At 46.4% G+C, this 26,499-nt stretch overlaps 1 protein-coding gene across 2 annotated transcripts; it reads right to left on the minus strand.

The window, feature by feature from the left end:
* Positions 1–10,890: 10,890 nt before the first annotated feature.
* On the minus strand, positions 10,891–20,673 carry GLUL (glutamate-ammonia ligase). Of its 2 annotated transcripts, none has more exons than XM_004424962.3 (7): positions 20,543–20,673; positions 17,852–18,030; positions 16,052–16,213; positions 14,288–14,434; positions 13,761–13,888; positions 13,359–13,558; positions 10,891–12,776 (listed from the first exon to the last, which is right to left on the minus strand). In XM_004424962.3, exons 2-7 carry the CDS (start codon positions 18,015–18,017, stop codon positions 12,458–12,460), a joined length of 1,122 nt encoding a protein of 373 aa, XP_004425019.2. In that variant the 5' UTR covers positions 18,018–18,030; positions 20,543–20,673; the 3' UTR covers positions 10,891–12,457. The 2 variants fall into 2 exon arrangements, with proteins under 2 accessions (XP_004425019.2, XP_014638858.2); XM_014783372.2 differs by lacking the exon at positions 20,543–20,673 and adding an exon at positions 19,347–19,770.
* Positions 20,674–26,499: the final 5,826 nt, after the last annotated feature.

The raw sequence follows: 26,499 nt of genomic DNA on the forward strand, positions 1-26,499 counted from the left end.
ACTTATATCACTGCCATTTTAGAGATGAGTAGACTGAGTTCCAGGAAACTGTAGAACTAGTTGCCTGGGATCAGATCCCAACTCTGCCTCTTCCTAGTGTGTGGCCATTGTCAAGTGACTTAATCCTTATGTGCCTCAGCTTTCTTATCTGTAGAATGGGAATAATAACCTCATAGAGTTGTGCAATTAAATGGGTCAACAGCACCTAGCATGCAGTAATTGCTAATGCAGGGGAAAGGAAATCTTTACAGATAAAATCTTTTATTATATGATTTTTGCAGAGTATATAATTTTTTAAAGCACATGCTCAAACGATAAAGGAGGAATATAGATGAGTAGCTCAGATCCAAAAGAATTCATCTACTCATTCAACAACTTTTATTGAGTAACTTCCAGGAAGTTAGACTTCAGCAGCAGATGCCAAAGATAGGGTAGAGAGCTCTGAATTTACACCCACAAAATGTCACTTTATTTCATTTGCTTTAATCAAATTAAATCTGAAGCCCACAGTAGTGATGTTGAGGTATGGCCTGGTGGCTTTACCAATCCCATAATCTCCATCACAATCTCTACTCAGCCATTCCAGATAGATTTACAAGCTAGGTAAAAACAGTAGCCCTGCTATGCAAATGCAGCTCCTGGATAAGTCTTCTAGCTACCCTGACCACCAAAGAGATGCCCTGTGTCCCTCCTTTCAATGGAGCTCTCACTAGACTCTGAGCCCCCATCTTGCCAGCCTGGCAGGAAATTCTGCCTCAGTGTTACTGGGATCCCTAGACCTTCCGAGAGCTGGAAATAAATTCAGAATTACCTGGTGCCCAGAAAACAAGGAAAAGGTGGCAAGTGGCTGCAGCTGGTGATGTACGGTCAAAGGTCCTGTGGTCTCCTGGAAGTAGGCGGCCTGCTCACTGCTCTGGCCCAACCTCTTCAGGTGACCCCTACTATCCTTCCCCTAGGAAGTCCTGTCACCTTCCTGGTCCCCCAAAACAATGTCAATGTCCTTTCTGTCTTGGGGAATATTTCCTTCAAGTCTTCTCAGAGGCTCCCTTTCTTGGGGACTCTTCTCTCCTCTTCCCCATAAGATTTAAAGTGTTTGAGCCTTCACTAAAAACTCCTGGAGAGGTGGTCTTCTAGCAGCCTTCAGAGTACCGCCCAGCAACCCAACCCTTCCCCGAGGCAAAGCAACAAAAAAAATCCCATCTAACTGCTGGCCCAGCAGGTGAGGCCTGCTGTGGGTGGGGGAGGGGAGATCTATCTGCTAATGTGCTCCAGGAAACATCCTCAGCGACTTTAGCAGAAACAGAAGTGTAGCAGGATACCATACACTGGGTGAATTTTGCCCTAATTTTTTAACAGAACAATTTTGGTAATGAGACTGGTAAGTTTTTTAATACTGACAAAATTTTAGAAAAATCATTAGAGCAAATTATCAAACGGTAATCAGAAACAAGAGGCATGATCATGACAAACAAAGATGCTAACTAAGAGAAAGTCATGACAATCTGACCAGATTTTCTTTTCGTTTTTTATTTTTTGATAGTGTCACTAAACTAGTAGATAAGGGCAATATTATTGTGACGTAATATGTCTTGATGTCAGAAAGACATTTGAAAAAATCTCTTATGAGCAAACTAAACAAGCAGAAAAAATGGATTGGATTGGTAGAACAACCCATATTCATAGAGCGTTGGTTGAGGAATTGATTCCAATCTGCAAGGAAGCCTTTCAGAGTTTTGCGGCAGAATACTCTATTTATTCTGCCTCCAGTCTGTTTTTTGTCATTTACTTGATTGAAAAATTATAGTAATGCAGTTAAATAATTTGCCAGTGACTCAAAGAGGGAGAAACAAAATCAATTTTGAAAGATCACAATGGCTTGAAAAAATTATACCAAAGTTAGCAGGATAAAATGTAACAAGGATAAACTTTATATCCTTATGAAGTCCTGAAATCAAGAACACAAGTGTATGTTGGTTTACGGGCAATTTATCCCTTCTCTCAAGGATTTTAATAGACTGCAAAGCAACAGGTGTAATAAGACTTTCAAAAACTCAGTGGAATTTTTCTTATGTTTATTAGAAATTTGGTGTCTAGAAGAAGAAGGCACCTATTCTGAAATCACACCCATTAGACCAGTTCTGGAGAATTAGCCTTTTAGAACTGGATCAACAATCCAGAGAATATCTAGAGGAATGAGAACAGGCTGGTGAAGGATCTAGAAGTCTTTATAGAATAGAAGTAACTAAGAATGTTTAATCTGAAAAAGAGATGGCTCAACGGAGACATGAATCCTGTCAAGACTGCCCCACAGGTCATTTTGTCCAGCCTCCCAGGCGTAAGAGCTCTTTTTACAGTACCCATTATGGGTGGTCATCAAATATACGTTCCAACACTTTAGGATTCAACTTCATGCAGCAACATTGAGCACCAGTGAAAGGCCAGTGAAATTTCCATTGAGCATGCACTGATGAGAAAAGAAGATTCCTTAGATACTTGGGGCATAGATCAAGGCCACACTTCAGCATTGCTGCTATTGCCTTCAGATTTAATTTGATTAAAGCAAATGAAACAAAGTGATATTTTATGGGTATAAATTCAGATCCCTTTACCCTATCTTTGGCACCTGCTCCTGACGTCCATCCGACTTCCTGGAAGTGGGCTATAGTGGGCTACAAGCTTCTGAAATATACAAGAAGAAAATGACCTCAGGTCTACAAGGCCCTTTGGGGCTTCCCCACTCACCAGCCCCCTGACTCACGTAGTCAGCATGGAATTGTGATGGAGGCTGAGTGAATGGAGACAATGTCACACCTGTTTGTTTTCCACCAAGAACATGCTGCTGCAGCCTCCAACAGGGACACCAACGGGCCCCAGAGTGATGCCCGCAGGCAGCTGGCACTCAGCGAGCTCCTCCAGATTGTGAACTGAAGGAGGTCTCCTTCCCAGCTAAAATGAGGAGAGAAGAACTTTTCGGGTAGCATACCTTGTCACTGGAGATCAAGAATATAGGAACAGGCAGTAGAAATCAAACGGTCTCATTGTCTCCACTCTCCCTTCCATTTTTTCTCTCTCCCTTCTCTTCTCACTCTCTTTCCTTATTCTCTGTCCATGTCTTCGATTGTTCTTCACCTCCCCTTCTGTCGTGACCTCTAAGCTGGCTCAGAGTCACTATTCAAGATCTTAGTTACATAACATGGCTTATGAAAGCAAAATAAGGCCGCTGCCTGCCATGCCAGGCTGGGTGAAACCCAGAGCGAAAAAAAAAAACACCTGGTGCTTGGCACTGCTGGGCTTTCTTGGATTCTTTGCAAGGAGGATCAGCAGAAAAGGGCTTACATGTTTCCAGTGCACCGATCTAAGTCTCTCTTGAGACTTGAGGTCTTGGAGATTTCCAATCTGCTAAAAGGCAGAGAAAGAACATGTCAGAGACAAGCGAGGGTAGGGGTGGAGTGGATGGTGGCAAAGAGAGACTAAATGATTAAATAATGTGAGGACTAGGGCAAGAATCTTCCATTCTTTCCACTCTCTGTCGCTACCTTTGGAATTCTCAGTCGACGTGTCTGTAAAACCTTTGCACAATCCACAAAAGTTTAGTAGCCCCTAGGAGTGTTTCTTGATTTCTCAATAGTTGTGTAGACAAAAGGGTAGGGCCATAGCAATATTTTCAAGCTCCCACAAGTGACTTACGGTAACCTTGTCCCCCAGGGGCGTTACTGGCTCTGGGATCCTGATTATTCAGGCAGAAATATTAATGTGGCCTCCTTAGGGTCCTTCCTGGGAATGCTCTGTAAGACGTCTATAAGAACATAGACGTCTCCGTGGCTTATCGGTTAAGTGCGCGTGCTCCGCTGCTGGCGGCCCAGGTTCGGATCCCAGGCGCGCACCAACGCACCGCTTCTCCGGCCATGCTGAGGCCACGTCCCACATACAGCAACTAGAAAGATGTGCAGCTATGACATACAACTATCTACTGGGGCTTTGGGGGGGAAAAAAAAAGGAGGAGGATTGGCAATAGATGTTAGATCAGAGCCGGTCTTCCTCAGCAAAAAGAGGAGGATTAGCACGGATGTTAGCTCAGGGCTGATCTTCCTCACAAGAAAAAAAAAAAAAGAACATAGAAGTCTTTTGGGGTTTCTGGGTTTTTATGCTTACTGCTAAGGACTTGCCTTTCTTTCCTAAGTATCAGAAGAACAGCTGATTCATAAAGTCATTTTTTAGGATTAGAGAAAGTTTAGCCTAGGGTAAGGAAGGAATCAATCATCTCGTGTGTATATGTCTTCTCCAAACATTTTAACCCAGGTGAAACGTGGTTACAATGACTATCAAGGGCATCTTTGATGAGAAGGAGATGTCTCACAGAGGAGCATGCAGGTTTGGGCTTGTAGTGGAGCTAATGTGAATGCAGAAGTTACAACTGGATTTGGAAGGCCTGTAGGAGTCCAGTCTGGGAATTTACTTTATATGCAAAAACACACACTTAGGGGCTTTTTTGGTCACTGAAGGTATTGCCTCTAGCTTCTTGCCTGTTCCAGGTTCCTTGTATGACTCCCAGAGGACGCTCTTGCTGTTTGGGAGGGAGAAACGGAAAGAAGTAACCAACATTATCCCTCACTCCCAATTAGGTGTCAACATTAGGGCTGGCCCCATGGCGTGGCGGTTAAGTGCACGTGCTCCGCTGCTGGCGGCACGGGTTCGGATCCTGGGCACACACCGAGGCACGGCTTGTCAAGCCATGCTGTGGCGACGTCCCATATAAAGTGGAGGAAAATGGGCACGGATGTTAGCCCAGGGCCAGTCTTCCTCAGCAAAAAGAGGAGGATTGGCATGGATGTTAGCTCAGGGCTGATCTTCCTCACAAAAGAAATGTGTCGACATTGACCTGGAAATCCTTAATTGCACTCTCTGACAGACAAGAGCGCATAGTTAAGAACAGGAATCAAAGGAAAGAAACCAGAAACCTTAAATACTTTCTTCCCAGGGTAATACTTCAATCTTTACTGTTGTCTCAGGACCAAAGCTGCCCATGGTGATGAATGGAAGCATTTGCCCACAAGTTCTTTGATACTCCTCCCCTCAAGAGGTGGAGCTTTTATTCCCTCTAAGTGTGGACTGAATCCAGTGACTCACTTCTAGCATCTAGAGTACGGCAAAACTGATGGGCTATCCCTTCCAAGATTAGGTTATAAAAAGACTGTGGCTTCCATCTCTTTCCTTTCTCTCTCGGTTCACGCACTCTGGCGAAAGACGTGTCATGTGCAGCACTATGGAGAGGCCCATGTGGCAAGGACCTGAAGCCTCCTGCCAACAGTCATGTGAATGACTTTGGGAACAGATCCTGCAGTCCCTGTCAAGTCTTCATAGACTGCAGACCTGACAGTTTAACTCCAAAGAAACTCTGAGGCAGAACCACCCAGCTAAGTCACTCCCAGATTCCTGATGCTGGGAAACTGTATGAGATAATAAATATTTGCTGTTTTAAGCTGCCACATTTTGGGTTAATTTGTTATGCAACAATAGATAATACACTTATAATACTTTCAAATGATATGTATCCCTTAGGGATGGACAGTACTAGGCTGAGCTCCCTGAGGGTTGTTATCCAGCTTTAGGACTCGTGCACATGAAGCTGGCATCTTCAAACGTAGAGAAATGTTTCCCATTAACCGGGAAGAAATGAGTTTTAAATCACTTTATGGTTAAATATTGCTACTACTACTCATCCTAAAATGTTGCCTCATAATTTTTTTCACCCCAAAAGAAATGCTATATTAAGATATGGCTTGTTCGTTTCTTTCAGACTTGTCCAACATACCTGATTTTCAGAATTAAGCTGTGAACCTCAATGACAAATAAGTAATCATAAGTTGAAAAAGTATTCTTTTTTTTTAATTTATTTTTTTCCCCCAAAGCCCCAGCAGATCGTTGTATGTCATAGCCGCACATCCTTCTAGTTGCTGTACGTGGGACGCGGCCTCAGCATGGCCGGAGAAGCGGTGCGTTGGTGTGCGCCCGGGATCCGAACCCGGCCCGCCAGCAGCAGAGCGCGCGCACTTAACCACTAAGCCACGGGGCCGGCCCTGAAAAAGTATTCTTATCCTCCAAGAAAGCAAATTCAACCCTGAACTGCTTCATTTCTCTATTGGATGTGATGGTTCACAGCACAGAATTCTAAATCTGGGAAAAATTTCAGGGACATCCATAGCTTATCTCAGGCTGTTTCTGTAAGAGTGGTGTCAGTTTCTACAGCAGTGACTCATTCAATACCAGATAATCTAAGTATGTTCCCAACTGTCCCCTCCTAAGGGAAGGGGGGAACCTGGACGACTCAGCTGCTCCCAGGATATAGCAATTGGGATGATCACCCCCAAAGACCCTGCATTTGGGATCAGGGAGAGGAGAACATTGCTGGACTAGCTAATTTGGGATTAACTGCAGGATTGGGGCTGCTTATACACTAACCATTAACATCTAAGATTAATGCTTGTGAATAAACTGCCCCCCACCTCAACCCCCACCCCACCCCAAGCTTTTCTTTTCTTTTTTTGTGAGGAAGATGGGTTCTGAGCCAACATCCCTTGCCAATCTTCCTCTTTTTTTTTTTTTTTGGTGAGGAAGATTAGCCCTGAGCTAACATCTGTGTCCATCTTCCTCTATTTTAAATATGGGACACCTGCCACAGCGTGTTTTGATGAGCAGTGTGCAGGTGCGTGTCCAGGATCCGAACCCACGAACCCTGGGCCGCGGAAGTGGAGCATGCAAACTTAACCACTAAGCCACCGGGCTGGCCCTCCAAGCTTCTATCCACGTTCTTTAGCCAGTGATACTGGTAATGACTTTTCTCTGACAATTTAAATCAACAACATTTACTGAAGGCTTACATGGCTAAGTGCCTTAAGTGGGCCAGGCATATAGTATTTATATAAAAATGTTAATAGGTTGGCAGTTTCTGGATCCTAAACCCACCTACGAATGAGGCTGGTGGTAGGTTGCTTGGGGAGGAGAAGCCCAGAACATTGATTGTCTCTTGTAGAGGAAGCCTTGGGGAAGTGGATTCTCCTGCTATACTGTCTCTCTAAACTTAGCTGCTAATGTATCACAAATTCCTTCCCAGGGGCCACACGAGTGTTCACTTCTTCCAAGAAAAAAATCCTCCTACTTCTCCTCTACCAATATGATACTGTACTTCATTATACAGCATTATTTGAGTAGAGTTACCAAAACAGCTCACAAAGTCATCTGAGGATAAGCTAGTATACATAGCAACAGGACCAGAGGTCCCACACTCTTGGTGACGCCAATGACATTTTCAGTTGTAAGAGGAGGAAGGGCATGCAGAAGAGGAAGAGAAGAATTTCCATTCACTTGACCCCTTCATTCATATTCATATTAATTCATATTCATATTCATATGCTTGCACCAAAACATCAAAAAGAGTGCCTACTTAGCCCCCATTTTATTAAATTTTGGAGGTCTCTTGAATGCCTCTTCCATTTAATGTCAATAGAGCAGTATAACAGTCACAAGGGAGGAGTTATTCTTAACTCTTAGTGAAAGGTAAATGCAGAAAGGCTTCCAGGCAGTTTAGATTTAGGGAGTGTGTGTCCACTTGAGTTAAGTCAACAGATCTGCTGACTGCATCATATGGTGGAGAAACTGAGCAAGCTGAGACAAGTCGCAATCTCAAGACAATGCAAGTAACTCAATCTGAAATCCATGAGAAAGAGGACAACGTGCTGAGGTCCAAGGGCCCCCAAAATCAACTCATCAAATGACAATAGGAACTGCGTGGACCCTTCCTTTGTGACATGGGACTAGGACACAACCCCTTACATCAGAGGGATTCTGGGCAGAGAATCACAGACAAATACATAATAGCTGTCAGTGCCTGAGAACCTCCTATCCATAAAGCACAGGGGCAGTGGAATTAGAAAGGGTTGGCACTACAAACCATGCTTTAAGAATGCTTATAGCTTTTTTTGTGTGTGTGTGTGTGTGTGAGGAAGATCAGCCCTGAGCTAACATCTGTCGCCAATCCTCCACTTTTTGCTGAGGAAGATTGGCCCTGGGCTAACATCTGTGCCCATCTTCCTCTACTTTGTATGGGACGCCACCACAGCATGGCTTGACAAGCGGTGCGTTGGTGCGCACCCAGGATCCAAACCCTGGGCTGCCGCAGCCGAGTGCATGCACTTTAACTGCTAAGCCAACGGGCCGGCCCCAAGAATGCTTATAGTTTCTGTGTCCTGCCTTCCTGCCCCTAGGCAAAACGTGCATGTAAGATACCTGTATTATGTATCTAATGTGAACATATATACATATGCCCACAAATATGGTATATGTCTGTATTGTGCATATGTGTATGTGCATATATCTGCATATTGTAATATCAAATATGACATTTTTTCTTAATGAGTGGTTGGTGATTGAGCCAAAGGCTATAAAATGGCAGGGCTCTAATCAGCTCTGATTGTTTACAGTAGCAATTCACCTGAAGCCTTTGGAATTACATGAATTGACACTTTATATTAATTATAACTCGTAAAGCAACGTGAGGTTCTTGGCAGCCTGACTCCAGCCAGAACTAACCAAGCCAGCAGTCATTAAGCTCAGCACAACAGAACTTTGCCTTAGTGCCACGATCAGAGTTAAAACACAGTCAAACCCCCAAGACCTTATGGGTTTGACACTACTCAATAGAGTTGTAGGCTTAGAGCTCACCAAATGGATATTTAAAAGTAAGTCACGGGGCCGGCCCCGTGGCGTAGCGGTTAAGTGCGCCTGCTCTGCTTCTGGCAGCCCCAGGTTCGGATCCCGGGCGCGCACCGACGCACCGCTTGTCAGGCCATGCTGAGGCCGCGTCCCACATACAGGAGGAAGATGGGCACGGATGTTAGCTCAGGGCCAGTCTTCCTCGGCAAAAAGAGGAGATTGGCATGGATGTTAGCTCAGGGCTGATCTTCCTCACAAAAAATAAATAAATGAAAAATAAAAGTAATTCATAAGTACTGTAGGGATCATAACAGGTCTGGGGACAGAGGGGTGAGAAAGGAAAACAGGATCCCTGTCTTCATGAAGTTTACAATCAGAAAGGCCTGTGAGTGATGGGCTTTCTTTGGGATAGCAAGTTACTTTCCAGACTTTGCGCCTTATCCGTGCCAGGGCCAAGCAGTAGCTGGAATTATATAAGCGAAGCCTTTGCTGAGGTAGTTGGAGCCCCAGCACCAAGCGTCTGTTTAGAACTTTTTATCCACTGGTGTACCATTCTACCCAGCAGCACGCATCTGGCTTGTTAAATGGCCCCAGCAGTACCCGCCCGCAGGAACTCCTCAGAATCCTCTATCAGCTCCCTGACATTTGTCTTTGAATTTGTGCTGTCATTTAGTTCTTACTTAATAACTGGCAGGACGAGATGAAGGGAACTCATGTTTAAAATGGAGAACTCCTTTTGTAAATACTGGCCTGTCTCTTTAAGGCTGAAAGCTTGGCTGTCATTCTGTTTAATCTGTCATGGACAAAGTTATCATGTAACCCTGTTAAATGAGCTATAAAAAACACCTTAGAAATACAAGTGGATTGCACTGTAGGTCAAAGCTAATTCTAGGTAAGAGAGTGGAGAAGGAAATATACTGGTTGTTTCCACCTAAGTTCTGATATTAATTTAGAATTCCTTTTCACGTAATCATTGTCAGGGAATTGGTTACAATCAGCAAAAAATCAAAGCACTCACGTCATTGCCTCTTCAATCTAGTGCTTGCACTGTACGAAATACACCCCACCAAGAACTGTGTGGGTGACCCAGTGAAGGGAAGCCAACTTCTGCTGGGGAGAGGGAAGTAGAGCTTCAATTGAAATAAGAATAACCACATAATTGATCAGGAAAACACTAAGTGACACAGGGCACTCTTAATCATGCTGCAACACATGCGAACTGAGACCACACCCAGCAAACCAACAGGTAAGATTATCCTATTCTGAAAATTAAATTATGGCCAGGAGCAACCTTCCTAGAAAAAAACATATCTAGCTTTACCTAAGACTAGAGTAAAATATACATTTGCCCAAAGAGTACTGTCAGAGATCTCTTAAGTTTGCTACCAGCTACCTCCAAACGGGCAGAGGGCACTCCATTTTAAAAACAGTAATTACTCTTGCCATCACACCTGGCACCTTAGTGTTGGATGAGCAAGTGCTTTTGCTAGAGGATGTGCAGTGCCATGGAGCAGGAGGGAGCTCCTACCCAGCTTGGTGTGGAAGTCAACTAAGGTAAGAATAAGCCACGATACGGTGGAAGAACCTCCAGGTAAAGGGACCAAGAGCAAGGGCACAGAGGTGTCAACTGGGAGCTTTTGGGGGGATCACGCGGCTCACTGGTCTAGTGTAAGGAAAGGCACAGCCAAGGCCTACCTGGGCTGGCTACTCAGCCTCGGAAGGCTTTAACTAGGGTAGCAACATGGTCAATATTTGCTGTTTAGATGAATCACTGGCAGCTGGGCAGAGGACGAAACTGAGACCAGTAGGGACAGCGAGACCAGTTGATAACACATGAAATACTGTAGGCTGCTATAAAATTAAGCCACAGGAGTGTTCAAAACAATGTTAGGTGGGTCAGAACCAAGCTCTGCAGCACGGGGGGGGGGGTGGGGGTGGGGTGGGTGGGTTTGTACCCTACTACAAAACTCGAGGGCTGGGATATGCCTGAATCCAGAGATCCCAAATAAGTAGGGGCAAGAGCTGGTCGGCAACATGATTCAAGATTTTTTAAAATTCCAAGAACAGGTAAACCTGAGCTTACTTTGCCTCTTAACAAACTCCCCTTTTTTGGTAGGAAAGAAAAGGATGAAATGGCGCATAGGGATTTAAAAGAATCGCAAAGAATCAAGTCAGAAGAGGTCTCACGAATGTTAGGTTGATTTATAAGAGTTGTTCTGGGCAGTTAACACAGCTTGTTTACAATGAGGAGTTATCTAACTCTGAACATACTGTACATGGCAATCAGAAGTCGTCATGGCAAGAGAAAACCACAGCCGGCCTGCTGCCACCAACACAAATACAGCCACAGACAGGAGGGAGAATGTAGGGCTGAAGGTGGGGTTTGTTTTTTATTATAAAAGAAAACATTACTCCTCAGGAATCTTAACAAAGGAAAGGAATATGTCACATAGACAGCAGGAGACAAAATTACAAGTGTTTGACTCAGTCCTGTCCCCTCGCCTCAGAGAGCAGATGGGAGGGCGACAGTTGAAACCAACAAGCAATTCTGTAAAACAATGACTTAGAAACCCTACAAATGATTAAAATCTAAACTTGTTTTGTTTTAAAAAAATTTTTAATATATCAAAAGGCCTGCTTTAGTGACACGCTAGTTTCACCAGAAAATAACCCCCAGACCCCCTTGTCAGTAACATGCTCAAGTTGACCAGCCAACTCATATTTCTAAACCCCTGTGTGTCCAAGTACACGTGTGTCTTTTAAACCGAAGCCCTGGGGCTCAGGTGACCACCGCCACCTGTTAACCGACCAGTGTCCACCCCTCCAGAAGGGTGGGTGGGGCAGAGAAACCCTTAAGTGGTAGGGAGGGAATAACAGCCCCAAACAGCCCACATTTCAAGCACCGCCTCCCTCACCCCACTCAAAAGGACGTCCTGATGTCTAACCAGACTACTCGCCTCAGATTTGGCTCCCGGAGACCAGAATGGTTTTTCTTCCAGAAAAAACACACATTTCCACACACCCATATATATAATTTTTTTGTTTTTACATTTAAATATAAAAATACTACTCTGCTTTGTGTTATAAATTGAGGACCAAGCAATAAGAACTTTTTCTTCTAAGGTGGGGCTGTCCATCCCTTGATGCTGAGCTCCCCTTCAGGTGAGGGCATTTAGCCCCAGGCAAGGGAGGCACCACACCAGGAGCACACGGTGTTTTCCTACCTGGTTCCCATCCTTCCTTCTCTCCCAATCCTCACTTGTAATAGAAAGTTGATTATAACCTTATAAGAAATGGAACTTCCCACCAAGAGGGGAAATCCTAACCTAACCACAGAGTTAGTCAGGCCTCCCCCCACTCAGCTACCTTGAAGAAAAAGTCCTACCCCTCGTTTCACAAATGCTACGTCTCTGTCCGGATAGCTACACCTATTGGACAAATACACCTGATTAAATGGAAGCAGTGGTCATGTTTCCCCACCCCCCTCCCCACTAACACACTAGAAAGCTTCAGTGATAGGAAAAAAAGGGGGTGGGGGTGTGTGAAGAGATTAAGAACTTGACCCTTCTATCCTGGCCAAACAAAAGCGAGAGATATTAACTGGGCACGAGGAATAAAAAAAAAAAAAAAAAAAAAGACTTGATATTCCGCCGTTTGAGTTACAGCTATTAGGACAACTGAGAGAGGGGCGACAGTGGGAGCAGGATGTAGAATTAGGAGGGGTTTGATGGCTGCAAGTCTAGTCCATTTAGTTTTTGTACTGGAAGGGCTCATCGCCAGTTTCGTTGAGAAGACACGTGCGGATGAGGGCTTCTGTCACCGAAAAGGGGTCACAGTTGGCAGAGGGGCGACGGTCTTCAAAGTAACCCTTCTTTTCCTGGCCGACAGTCCGGGGAATGCGGATGCTAGCACCACGGTTGGCCACGCCGGCAGAAAAGTCGTTGATGTTGGAGGTTTCGTGGAATCCAGTTAGGCGCCGGGCATTGTCCAAGCCCCCCTTGGGATCGTAGGCGCGGATGTGGTACTGGTGCCGCTTGCTCAGTTTCTCGATGGCCTCCTCAATGTACCTAAAGGCAACAGCACAGATGAGCATCTGACCCGTCCCCAGGAAATCTGCCCTTCAAGGGCACAGGAGCACGTATGGATCCAAGAACGGAGTGACTCATCCATCAGACTGTTTCCCAGTTTCCAAGTCACCAAAACATGACCTCAGTAGAAAAAATACTTCCATGAGGGCAGCGACTCTGCCTTGTTACCTGTGTGTCCCAGTGCTCAGAATAGTGCCCAACACACAGTAGACAGTATTTTTTGAATGAAAAGACCCTAATTAAAGACTTTCTCCCACCTGTAAGCATTAAGTTCATTCACATGCTTGTATTGTTACTAATTTAGTTCTTATTAAAGATATTCAAATGTATTAAACTGTCATCTTTTCCCTATCATCATCCTGGAATTCTATTCCTAGAGTATTTTTTGGTACTTTTCAAATAGGAACAAAAGGATAGGACTTGAAGACAATTTTTGAAGCCAAGTACCAAGAGGTAAGGTGCTAACTGTGAAGTCTGATTTACTCATCCCCAATATGTTGAATCCCTGGCAAATATTCTTGCAAAGAGAATAAGATGGCCCCAGCAAGAGAAGGCACTCACTTCAGACCATTCTCCTCTCGCATGGCCTTGGTGCTGAAGTTGGTGTGGCAGCCTGCACCATTCCAGTTCCCAGGAATGGGCTTAGGATCAAAGCTTACTATCACTCCAAAGTCTTCACAAACACGATGCAAGATGAAACGGGCCACCCAGAGATGATCGCCCATGTCGATTCCTTCACAGGGTCCTATCTGGAATTCCCACTAGAGAGAACAAGAAGGTTGGCCTTTAAAATAAAGCCAACTGCTCACCCCAACTCAGAAGCTCTGAAATCTGCTCTCTTCTCACCTCTCCTCCAACCTACCCCTTAGGTTTTGGGTTAAGGAGTGGTGCATCAGCAGTCCTTGCTAGCAGAAGTCCCCACTTGCCTATAGCGGGGGCAAGTGATGGACTAGAGCCATTTACCTGGGCAGGCATGACCTCGGCATTTGTCCCTGCAATCTTGACACCAGCGTACAAGCAGGCCCGATAGTGAGCCTCCACAATATCCCTGCCATAAGCTTTGTCTGCTCCCACACCACAGTAGTATGGACCTAGAGAGGCAACAAGACAAAATGTCAAGAAATAGGAAATCCAGAGAAATCCCTTTCCATGTAAGATGCATGGCCCAAAGTCAGAAACTAGATAGCTCTCAACACTTGCTTCTGGAATCACTATCCCTGCCTTCACCTGGATTTGGGGGGTAGGGGGACTGGAGTGCAGGGGGTTCTTCTTGGCCATATCCTCAGTAGAGCCAAAGGTTTTCCCTCAATGTTAATGTCTAAACATCCATGTCTGCATTTGGGTAACATGAGGGCTCTTTACAGTATCATTTCAGCCAGTCTTAGGGATACACCCATAGCTTTTTGATCCATAAGGAGTCACTCCCATCTCTGGGGAGACAGACTTTCAACCGGGGAGGAGAAGGTTCACCTCTCACCAAGGAGACTTACCTTGGGGCCCAGGGAAGCCATTGGAAGGCCAACCAAAAGGGTGCCCATCTGTGCCCATGAGAGTATACTCCTGCTCCATTCCAAACCAGGGGTGCTGGTTGCTCACCATGTCCATTATCCGTTTACAGGTATGTCTTAAGTTGGTCTCTATAAAAAGAGAATCAGCACGCCATTAGGGACATAGGAACAAATATGTTGAATCCCAGCGGTGATGAGAAAGAGGTCTTTGGATTCCACGTAGTTGAAGTGTTGATTATAAGATGAACTAACCCAGTATAAACCTTTTTCTGTCCCATCAGCTTAAGAGGGGAAAAGGGGAGAAGCTATAATTACACATCTGTAGGGGGACTCCCCAAAGACTATAACTTATAACTAAACTTGGTTACAACCAAGTCACACGACAGCGGTTCTAGAACAGAGTAAGTTTTCACCTTATCTGCATGCTGGCCACCTCCCAAGTACCCAATGTCACACACTTAAACCCTCTATCCACAAGACAGCTGCTTCTAGCTGTCAGACTTATTCCTAGTTTCTCAGGCACTCAGAGCCAAATCTATAATTTCTATTGAGAGGATCATTTGTCTATTAGGAGCCTTACATTCCAGGTGAGAAGATTAAGTGCCAAGTCATGTAGTGCAAAAGGAAAACAACATTAAAATGAGAGGAGCTCAACCGGAAACAATTTCTAAGCTAGAAGGGATTCTTTAAAACAAGTAAACAGACTTATTACTGACTGCTTAACTATGTCCTAGGAACCATTTTAAGACCTCTGTATTAAAGAAAACCCACAACGGAGTCTTCAGAACCACCCTGTGGTGGGTATTGTAAGTCTCCATTTTTACACATGAGAAAATGAGGCTCAGAGATGTCAGGGGGTCTGCCTAAGTTACAGTGCCAGCAGCAGAGCCAGGAAACCCGTGGGTGTCTTGGCTTCAGAGCTCATGCCCCTTACCACAGTATGATACCGCCTCTCAAAACAAAGCCAAGCAAGCTCCAGAGGCACTAAGTGACTTGCTAAAAAGTCTCACTGGCAGAGTGTAGCAAGAGACTTCACAGAAGTGAGACTTCGGCTGAGTTGAAAAAGATGAATGGCTGAGAAATGGGAGCAAGGGGCATGCCAGACAAAAACCGAAGGTGCAGCTACAACAAACCTTCAGGCTAAGGTATGTTTGCAGTGAACCAAGATGCTCATATTTTAGTCAGTAGGCAGATAGAGAAAGAAAACAAGTTGTCTAGAAAGAAATAGCAACCAGTATTTGATGTACAACTGTTCTCGATTATTTGCACATTTTAACTCATTTACTCCTTGAAACAACTTTATGAGATGGATTTTTATTATTTTCCCTATTTTAAGATCAGGGAAATGAAAGTATAGGGGATAGATAACTTGCCCAAGTTCATAGCCAGTAAGTGGCAGATCCAGAATTCAAACCCAACTTTCTAACTTCAGAATCCATGTTCTTAAAATCTATAGGCAGGCAGAAAAGCTGTGTCACAGGGGACTCCACTGGCAAACAGATTTAGCAGAATCTAATATCATTTTATGCAACCAACAGAAGAGACCAAGGGAGGATGGGCCACACTACCTCTATGAATGAGGAAGCTCAGGGTAGAGAGATGCATGTCCAATCCCCCAGACTCCTAAAACAGTTCTGAGATAGTCTAAGTCTAGTCTTACCAATAAGGATTTGGGAATATCTTCTCCCTCTCCTTTACAGCATTCATGGATTGGGGTGGGGGCACCCACACCTATCCTATACACACCTGCAGGCTTTCGGTTGTACTTGAAGACTTCACAGAACACCAGCTTGTTGGGGTCCTTGCGGAAAGGGTCCCGAAACATGGCAGCAGGGACGAGATACATATCACTATTGGAACCTTCAGACTGAAAAGTACTAGAGCCATCAAAATTCCACTCGGGCAACTCTGGGGTAAAAAGAGAGGGGAAAATTAAGTTAAAAATGCACAGGAACTTTCCAGGCAAGAGTACAGGCCCTCACTCACCTTTCCACCTCTAAAGATCTACACTTTCTTTTCCAAAGAAATCAGTGATGCATGTCTGCCACTATTAACATGCAAACCCTGATGTCTGCACATAGCCCTGGAGTCTTTCCTTTCTGAGTTGCAAGACCACTGCATTGCTTCCTTAAAAGAAATAACACTCACAAGAACAATCCAAGAATGACGTTTCCTCCCTAAATAAGTCTACTGGACACTAAGGAGACAAACTGAAGTATCTTGACATCACCAGTAAGTCAGTCATCATTTAAAATATTGAAATAGGAGAAACAAAGATTTTCTGATTCCCCCACTAGGCCATCTGTGTTGCTTCTTTCTCTAACTCACTCCCCGCCCCCCCACTGTGTCTACGGACTGCCCTAGCTCAAGTCATGCCCTTATTTTGTAAATGAGGAAACAGATGACTAGCAGGATGACTTATTCAAGGACACTCCCATATCAATTATCCACTTTCCCCACTATGTTTTTTTTTTTGTGTTGTGAGGAAGATCAGCCCTGTGCTAACATCTGCCAATCCTCCTCGTTTTTTTGTTTGTTTGTTTTTGCTGAGGAAGACTGGCCTTGGGCTAACATCCGTGCCCATCTTCCTCCACTTTATACGGGATGCCACCACAGCATGGCCTGCCAAGCCGTGCGTTGGTGGGCACCCGAGATCTGAACCGGCGCCGCAGCGGAGCACGCACACTTAACCACTTGCGCCACCGGGCCGGCCCCTCCCCCACTATGTTTTAAAGGTCGGTCTCTTCATCTCTCCAGTTGACCATGAGTTCACCAAAGGCAGAGACCAGACTCTTAGCTTGTATCCCCAGTGCCTGTCTAATACCTGCCACATAGCAGGCTACAATATATGCTTTATAATATAGTCATGCATTCATTCATTCAAATGTGAACATTATCACCAGAGTGAGCCATCCTTAGAGTAAGTAAGAGGTCATAGTTTTTCTCCTCTGGTCCCTTTCCAGGAGGGCTATGGCTTGTTGTAGACGGAAAAACGAGCTCTTATAACTCTTAGTGGGATAAGCAATCAGATGGTTTAGAATTTCCAAAAGTGGCATCAACTAAAAACAAATGAATGACTGGTCCTATTTAGAAACCACCTTAGGGCGTTTGCTTTGCATCTAGAACCTGGGTGATATGAGTACGAAACAGTATTCAAAGGGTTTGTAAAGTAGATGGCGTACTCAGGTTAGAGCAGTGGTTTTCAAACTGGGCTCCTCAGCGTGCCTTAGAGCCAATCAAGTAGGGATGCCAAAGTCAGCCAAGTCTTTAGCCCTCTCGCCCCCCAAAACAGATTTTTAACCTTTTATCTTCAATATACTGGCTTACATGCAAGATCCCACTTAAATAAAGGGGTGCATTGTTGCTATCCTTTGAGGCAGTGTAGGAGCTTAATGCTGACTGAATAAAGTCTGCAAAAGCCCTGCCTTAGAAAAGCTTTACAAACAAGAATAATGAAGAGGCCAAATCTAGGGACTTGGCCTTGGGCTGCTGCCCACCTCCACGCTGCCCCACCCATTGTGACTCCCACTCCACCCAGTCTCTCACCTTCTACACACTTGGGCTCACTGTCCAGGGTCCGGGTCTTGCAGCGCAGCCCTTCTCCAGTACCGTCGATCCAGATATACATAGCTTGGACCTTCTCACCCTGAGGCAGGGACATGTACACCTGCTTGATGCCTTTGTTCAAGTGGGAACTCGCTGAGGTGGCCATGGTGGAAGATGTTCTGGAGAGAAAAAAAATGAACACTGACTTCAAACTGATCCTCTGCAGGAAGGATGCCATAAGGACAACTGAATCAAGAAGTCACAGTGGGAGTGGCGGCCCCTCCCTTTGGAAGTCCCACACTCAAACCTATATTTACTTACTCTGCTTTCAGGGGGATTAACGTTTCACATTAGATAAAAATCTCCTTTATAAGCTTCCTCAAGCTACAATTTACACTGGTGAGAACCAAGCTCTATTTTCTCAGTGTAGATGAGGTAAGGGAATTGTTTTATTTTTTATACTAAGATACTAGGGGGAAAAACACTTCAAAAAACAAACGAACAAAAAAAACACAAAAGTTCAGAAACAAAGCTTACAGAACAGATATCGTCTCCCAATACAGGTAAAATCCAGCCACAGACAGGCTTGGCTGCTATGGTTTGTGGGTGAGCCTTCCCTTTTCCTTGTAGCCTAAGGGGTGTCTTATCACGAAGATGTAAAAAAAGCTAATTCAAGTTGGATTCTAAGATGCACACTGCCATAATTACCATCAGTCTGAGGTGAAGTTGTCGCTTCAGAAGGTATTTTAAGTTTGACAAGGGCATTCTGAGATTCCACTAGGGCACTTTTCAAGTAATTCGGAAATTCCCTCTTCTAAATCAAAAAGATCTGAGATTTCAAAAGCTGAGGCATGCTAAAAACTGAAAGCCACCACCACAAAACCTCTGAAACTCTGAAGCCACAAAACCAGCCTCAACAGGAGGAAACATTCTCTCTCCCCCTCCCCCTCAGTGGCCCAGGGAGACTGGAGAGGGAACACATTGTTCTCCTCCAATGACTTGGGCAACTTTCTGAAGTACAGTGGCAAAGTTTCTATGGGCAACCGTCCACGTTTGCCCAGCTGAAAGCAACTGCTTCTCCCTCAAACAGCCTCACCCTTCCCCTGGGGGAAGGGGAGAACTTCGTCTGTCAGGTCGTGTTAGAGGAGAACCAATACCTGCTGGTCGGTCAAATCCCACCCCCAACCCTGTCTTTACCAGAAGGAACAATCCTCATCCCTTCAGCTCCCACTCAAAGCTACAACCCAGCCTCCAGCTTTCCTCCCCAATCTGTTACACCTCCATCAAGCCACACTTCCTCCCATAAGCCTTGGTTCCGATCTCCTGCTCTTTTCTGCGAGATGAGTCGGATGACAACAGCCTAGTCTACTCTATCAACCGGTGGCGCCGCGGTGCCAAGTTTACGTGGTGGGGAGAAAAACGCGATTCTGCAGTTTTTAGCTGTTTTTGCAGCTGCCGCCGGGTCCGGAGTCGTTCTCCCTGCCTCCTCACTCACCCCAGCCACAGAAGGTCAACCGTATCGTTGGGGTTGCCCTCTTTAGCCCGTCTCCTTTTGGAGCTGCGTTCGCGCCTCTCCTCCTTCTCCGGCTCTTGATGGTCCACGCACCGGAGCTTTCTGGGCGAGGGAGTCGGAGACGGACAGGGAGACGGCGACGGACAGGGAGACGGGGAGGGAGTCGGAGAGCGATCGGGATCCCAGCGGGACGCGCAGGAATACGCAGGCTGGTGCGTCAAGGTCTTAAGCTTGACTCGCGATGTCTCTCCGGAGTTCACTGAGTAGGCGACGAAGCCGAAGCAGTTGGAGGGGGACTCGGAGGACTGCGACTCCAGGTCGTCTTCATCTTCGCTCGTTGTCTTCTTCGCGGACTTGCGGCTGGGGGAGGATCCCCGCTTCCCGCCCCCGGGGCAGCCGGAATAATCCATTTTGAGAGCAGCCTTTTCCCACTGAAATGTCCCGCAAGTCGGCGCGCCCCGCCCCTCCGGCCGCCGTCGGGATCTCAGGGCCTCGCCCAGGGGGCCATGGCCCTCCGAGGGCCGAGGCTGGGGGGGGGGGTGAGGGGGGGAGTGGGGGCGTCGGCGGGAGGGAGAGCGCGCCGCGGCTGCCTCTGCCCGGCCAGGCCTCTCCACCCGCCGCGCCGCGGCCCGGACTCCGCATTGTTCAGTCACAGTGGAGGGTCCCCGGGACCCCGCGCAGAGGCTGGCCGCACTAACCACGCTCACGGTCATTCGCCTCAACGTAGGCATCTAAAGGGTGGTCAAGACCACGACGATCCCCGAGGCCCGCCACCATGGAAGAGTCAGGCTCCCGCGGGGGGCCACCCGGCCACTCCAACCACAACGCACACAACACGGCCGAGCCGGGGGCGCAGGGCCCGGCCAGTGGCTCCCCAGCTCGCCCCGCCGAGTGACCTCCAGCGATGGCGCTTTGGGCCGCAAGCAGCGAAAGCAAGATCAAAACAACTCCCCGCCCTCCTCAAAGCCTGGCGACGGGCGGGCCCACAATCGCCAACCCAGAGCCACCGCGAGTTCCAGGCGGCAGCAGCACGCGGGCGGGCCCGCAGGCCGAGGCGCAGAGGAGGGGCCGGAGGCGGGAAGGGGCCGAGCCGAGCCGACCGGCGCGGGCGCCGCGATCGGAGGCGGCGAGGGCGGCGCGCGCCACTTGGAAGCCCCCCGGGCCGGCCGGGCGCCTACCTGGACGGCGAGCAGGAGACAGGGCGGGCAGGCCGCGAGAGCGAGGTACGGAGCGGAGAGGAGAGGAGGCCGCGTGTGCTACTCAAACGCACCACTCTTCTCCCATCCTCGGCTCTGCAGGGAGGCCCGCGGCCCGGCACCCTTTATCGGCGGCCGGGGCCGCCCCCGGCGCCCTGATTGGCTCCCAGCGGCCGGGAGCGGGCGGATCAGCTGATGCGCGCCCGGGCACCGCGGCCATTGGGCGAGCAGCCGTGCGGGCGCCGCCGGGGTGGGGACGAGCGGGCCGGGAAAGAAAGAAAGAAAGGGAAAGGGCCGTGGGGGAGGGGCGCGCGGGGGAGGGGAGCGGAGGAAGGGCCGGCTGGCTGCGTGCGGAGGGCCCGGTTCCTGCCGAGAAGCACCCCGCCTGCCCCGGATGCCGCTCCCCGCCGCGGGCCGACCGCCGGCCCGGGGCCCTCCCGGTAGCCCCCGTCTGTCCCCGGGTCTAGAGGCGCCCAGGAAACCGCCCCTGGCCTCCGCCCCTGTCGCCTTCAGGTTGGTCAGTTTTGCAGGAGACCCTCGCTTTTACGAGGTCATACTGCAGAGCCCAGAGCTCCGAGAAAAATGACCCCCGGGAACAGAATTTTGCCTTTTGTTGTTAGAGAACCTCTGGCCCCCCCTCCCCGGCGCTCGTGTCAAGTTTGAGCGGGAGCGCGGGGCGCTGGGCCCGGGAAGCCCTGGGCTGCCTGGGCAATGGCGCGGGCCTGCGGACAGGGCGGCGCAGAGAAAGGCTGCCGAAGGTCGGCCTGGAAGAGCCCCCTCCCGGCGCTCAGTGGGTTTGGGCAAGTGAACAGAAGTTTGCCATCCCACATTTGTAATCAACGTGCTGTGTTTATACTGCTTTTCAAGTAATTTATTGCGCCTTCTTTTTAATCTGAAAAATGAGAATCAGTACCCGTTCTTCCTTTCAGCCTTGCTGTGATGGTTGAGAAAATGTGTATGTGAACACAATCTTGAAATGGATGCTTGTCAACAGATGCACAACAATTGTATGTGCATTAATGCAATAATTAATTATATACACACATACAATATTTTCATTGCTACTGGTGCTGTTAGTTCATTATTCTATTTTTATTGCCTGAAATCCACCTGATGGTGTCTAGCCTTAATTGCATCTTTCAGGAGTCCCAGTATTTGAGATTTTTCTGTTTGAAGACCAAGAAGTCATGCTGCCAGTGCCTTTGGAAGAGGAAGGGAAGAAGTTTGTTCTTCTGGTTATTTTTTGTACCACAAATATGGAAAAGAAATGTTGCCTGTGACCACACACACATAACTTGGCTTCTTTGGTCAACATCCCTTCCCTTTAAGAGTGTATCTAACACCATAGTGCTTTAAAATGACAGATGCAGCATTCATTGCAAACACAGGGACTTTTGGTATGTTTTAGACAGGTGACAATCTGGACTGGGTAAGGCACCTTGCAGGTGTAAGGGACACCGTGTTAAGTTTCCATGCTGCATGTTGAAGCATTATGAGGTGATGCTTAAAGGCTGGGCTTCAGCTCAGACAAACCAAGGTTCAGATTTGGGCTTCACCTCTTACTAGATTTATATTGGCTTAGTGACTTAGTTAGCCACATGAAGCCTCAGTTTCCTTGCCTCCAAAATAGCTACCTTGTATATTGTAGGGAGTGATTGGGATAGCATATGCAAAGGAGATTAGGATAGTAGCTAGGACTAGTAAGTATTTAGAAAACAGTAATATCATTATTATAGGCCAAAATAAACAGAAGAGATTGGATTGTCTTTCCCCATAACAACCCTTAAGTACAACTTTCTAACTCAGTGTGATGTTCCACAGTTAGTTTTATGAGAGTGGGCTTGGACCTGGTAACAGAATGAGCTGTCTTCATTCCATTTCTTTCTATAAAATCTTGAGTTTCAGTAGTTGAGAAGAGGGAATGGAGGAAGGGAAAGGTGATGTTCTGGTTTTAAAAAGATGTTAATTTCCAGATGCCAAACTGCCTAAGCATAAACCCGAGCCTTCTACTGCGCTCATCACCACCAGCACTTGAGATGGGGATGGCAAACATACTAGCAAATGGACTAGGAAGCAGCGAATGCGGTTTTTTAAGCTTATGGCATCATATTTTCCCTTGTGAGTACCTGCTTCCCTTGCTGGGTATACGAACCTCCCCGAGCAGCTTATTCATCTTTGTATCTCCCAGTGGTGTCCAGGGTGAGTGTTCAATAAGTGATGTTTGTTGACCACACAGAAATGACAGCGGCGCCATCAAGAGAACATGTGCTTTGAGCTGCTTTTCCAAGAATGGGAGCGGATTTGCTTTGATCCATTCACGTGACCGGGGGCACACTCGGTGAGAGTTAGGAAAGTAATACGTGACCACTGAGTCTTTCAGGAGGGAACAAGAGGCCTTGTCCTCCTCAGGCAGCCCCATACTTACTTAAACCAACTGAATTAGGGCCCAAATAGGTCCAAGGACTGATCAGGGAAGCTTAAAAGAGTATGAGGGAAGAAAAAGCAGAAGAAAGTCCTTTGACTAAGAGTTTCGCCCCCAAAAACCCAGACTGTGCTTTTAGAGAAGTTAAAGTGGAACGGCCTGTTTCATCCAGTTTGACTTTGCTGTGTCTGCTGCCCTTTATTCTCCTTCTTCTTCCCTAAATTGCCATCCACCCCCATTCTCCACCCCCTCCATGAGAAGAGCATTAGAATGCTTGAACCCATGAACTCTTCTGTCTCTTGGTATACCCGGTGTCAAAGCTCCCAGGGGACTCTATTACATGTGCTTTGAAGTCAGGTTTTTCTCTCTTAGATAGAGTAGCTATGTCCAAGGGGTGGGTGGAGTGCGGGGGCAATATTACAGGTACATATTTTGTTCCAAATCTGCAGAAATGCCCGGGGACTAAAAGCATTTCTTCAACATTGTTCTGTTTCCTGAAATAAAGGCCTTGTCTTGGGTGGGCTTTACCTGTGAGTTCTTCTCTCCATTTCTCCTTCTTTTAAGGGACCGTTCTCACTCTGCAGGTTGTAAGCCCTTAACCTAGTGATCTGAGAGTGTCTTCTCAGGTCTGTGTGTTTGCCTTGCACTCATTAGAGACAAGATTTGGGGTAGGGCTCAAACACACCTAAACCTTCAACCGTAACGTGCAGTTTGGGAAATGGAGTTTTCCCTATATTTAAATGATTTCAACAGGCATTCAACAAAACCCTTAACCCGGGCTAAAGAGACACAGCTGAGACCCAGGCTTGAGGAACACCCTGGAAACCCAACCCAGAATTGTCAACTATTCTTTTTTTTCTAAATAAACCAACATCAGTTCTTTCCAAAAGAATAGACCATAGTATAATCTTAAAACAAAACAAAACAAAAAGAAGAAAAGAAACAGCCTTAGAAGTTGATGTCATTACTCTTAAACCAAATTTTGAGGAGAAGCTGCAGTTGGCCAAGCTTTCAAATTGCATTCTACACAATTAAAGACAGACAGACTAGGTTTTACCTCAATTCAGTACCTAACACTGAACGCGGAGGAACTGTTCTTTATATTCTTTCTGATTGTTTGATATTCTTCAACTCAGGTTAGGAAATTAGAAGTTCAGGTCTCAGCTATGTTTCTTTAGCCTGATTTTGTTGAAGATTCCTTGAAATCATTCGAATATAGGAAACAGTCCATTTCCCAAACTGCATATTATGACTGAAGGTTCGGGTCTGCTTGCGCCCCACTCCAAAACTTGTCTCTCCTAGGAAACTGCTTGGAGAGTTGGGAAGAATTAAGTTCATCTTAGCTAACAACATGGGAAAATAAGTCCTACTGAGAAAATTAAAACTGTGCAATTCTAGAATTAATCTTCACACCATCCTATCTTATTTAATTAATTTGTTTGTTTGATTTTGAGGAAGATTGGCTCTCTGCTAACATCTGTTGCCAATCTTCCTCTTTTTTTCTTTTTTTCTCCCCAAAGCCCCAGTACGTAGTTGTGTATCATAGTTGTAAAGTTGTAGCTCTTCTCTATGGGACGCCACCTCCGCATGGCTTGATGAGCGGTGAACAGGTCCATGCCCAGGATCCGAACCCTCGAACCCTGGGCCGCCAAAGCAGAACGCGTGAACTTAACTGCTACATCACCAGGCCAGCCCCTAATTAATTTTTTATTGAGGTCACATTGGTTTCTGACATTATATAAATTTCAGGTATACGTCATTATATTTCGACTTCTGTATAGGCCACATCGTGTTCACCAGCAGTCTAGTTGCCATCCAGCACAGACACATGTGCCCCTTGACCCCTTTCGTCCTCCCCACTTTCCCTCTGGTAACCACTAATCTATCCTCTGCATCTATGTGTCTATTGTTGTTGTTTTTTTATCGTCCACACATGAGTGAAATCATACAGTATTTGGCTTTCTCTGATGTATTTCTTATTCTATCTTAAAGATGAGGAAGCTGAGGTCTCAATGACTTGTGGTAGCTTGCTGAAGCCACCTTCATGCAGTATTTCACAGCCTAATGTGCCTCCAAAGTGTAACTCCCTCGAGAGCCTTTCTCTGTTTCTCTTCCTTCTGTCGCCTTAGGCTGTGGATGATGCATCCTGGGCCACCACCTCGAAAACACTGAGATCCCTGCTGTAGCCCCTGGGGAAAGTACCCGGTGCAGGGACCACCCAGTTTACACCTCTGAATCCTACCTTGTGGCTTACTCAGTGCCTTACATATAATGGACATTCAGTTTATTCTTTGTGAATAACTAGATTACCAGGAAAAAAAAAATGCTTTATGGCAGCTTCTCTTTAAAGCATTCTTTGGAGATCATTTTGCATGTTTAATGATCTCTCCTTGATTTTATTGTTTTGTGAATCTGGGATTTTCATAGATGAAGTTTGTTCCTTATTCTCAATGTATGTATAGATCTTTGTTCTATAGATTGATTGGAACATTACTGAAGCTTATTAAAAGTTTAGGAAATTTAGCATTGTGGTTAAAAAATTGCCTAGATCAGAGTGTGTCCTTTAGTTGGTACTTTTCCACACAGAAATCCTCAACTGGCTGCACAGGGCTTCCTCCCTCACCCCCATCCCATTAATTGATTTGAGTCTCCGTTTACTTCACGTTCACATGCCAGATTTTAACAGCAAACAAACAGCCCTGGGATGTGTTTTCTGGATGCTTGGGCAATGCTTAGACTGGTTCTGTATTTTTCCTGACTCTTCCCCCACCCCGTTCTTTCCGTTCTTTTAAACCCGTTCTTCGGAGGCTTGTTTACCAGGTTGGAGAGCTAAAGGCGCGGCTCGGGTTGTGTGAACGTAGTGCCCTCTGGTGGAGTTTTCTGAGAATTACAAACCTTCCCCCAAGCTTAAGAGTGGGAAGTTTTTTTCTTGACTGGCCTTCACAGGGTGGCCTCTCCGCTACGTCTCAAATATAGTAAATTAGTAACTTGCAAGTTTATTACCTACGCTGGACATTTAAGAGATGTTATGTTGGGGGTATCAGTTGATTGCCAGAGGCTTGTCTATCAATATAAAGTTAGCCCTCAAATGACTGGAAACGAGCACCTGGCATCTGTGCTTTTTTCCTTATCTCCCATCAATGTGCACGAGAAGTAAAGAGAAAAGGAGGTCCCCCAAGAAAGATAATTGACAAGAGTCTAGGAACCAAGAGTTAAGGAGAAATGTCAAGGATCAGAAATCTTGGTCACAAACAAGTCTTTCCTCAGCTCTCACTTGGATCCCCAGCCCAGAAATTTAAGACCTAGCCGGAAGTGGCCAGTCGGCCAGACTCTCAATTCCAGGGGAGACTAGGGGCTGAGGGTCGGGATGGACAGAAAGTGTAACATAGACACACCCTCTAGGGGGATCTAGACTATTTACACCATGCCACTGCTCCAGCTGGCTGACCTTTTTTCTTTCTTTTTTTTTAACAGTTTCATTTTGAGGATCACTCCCTTCTCCATTGCCTTTAGCAAA

Source organism: Ceratotherium simum, chromosome 2 (genome assembly GCF_057802395.1).
Source record: "Ceratotherium simum simum isolate JZ-2026a chromosome 2, ASM5780239v1, whole genome shotgun sequence".
Lineage (NCBI taxonomy): Eukaryota > Metazoa > Chordata > Mammalia > Perissodactyla > Rhinocerotidae > Ceratotherium > Ceratotherium simum.

Excerpts from the sequence above, each read along its gene's own strand:
- GLUL (XM_004424962.3), bottom strand. The coding sequence starts at position 18,017 with ATGGCCACCTCAGCGAGTTCCCACTTGAACAAAGGCATCAAGCAGGTG. Across the intron at positions 13,889-14,287 it reads TGGCTTCCCTGGGCCCCAAG|GTCCATACTACTGTGGTGTG; the intron begins GTAAGTCTCCTT and ends TTGCCTCTCTAG. Across the intron at positions 13,559-13,760 it reads CCGAGGTCATGCCTGCCCAG|TGGGAATTCCAGATAGGACC; the intron begins GTAAATGGCTCT and ends TGTTCTCTCTAG.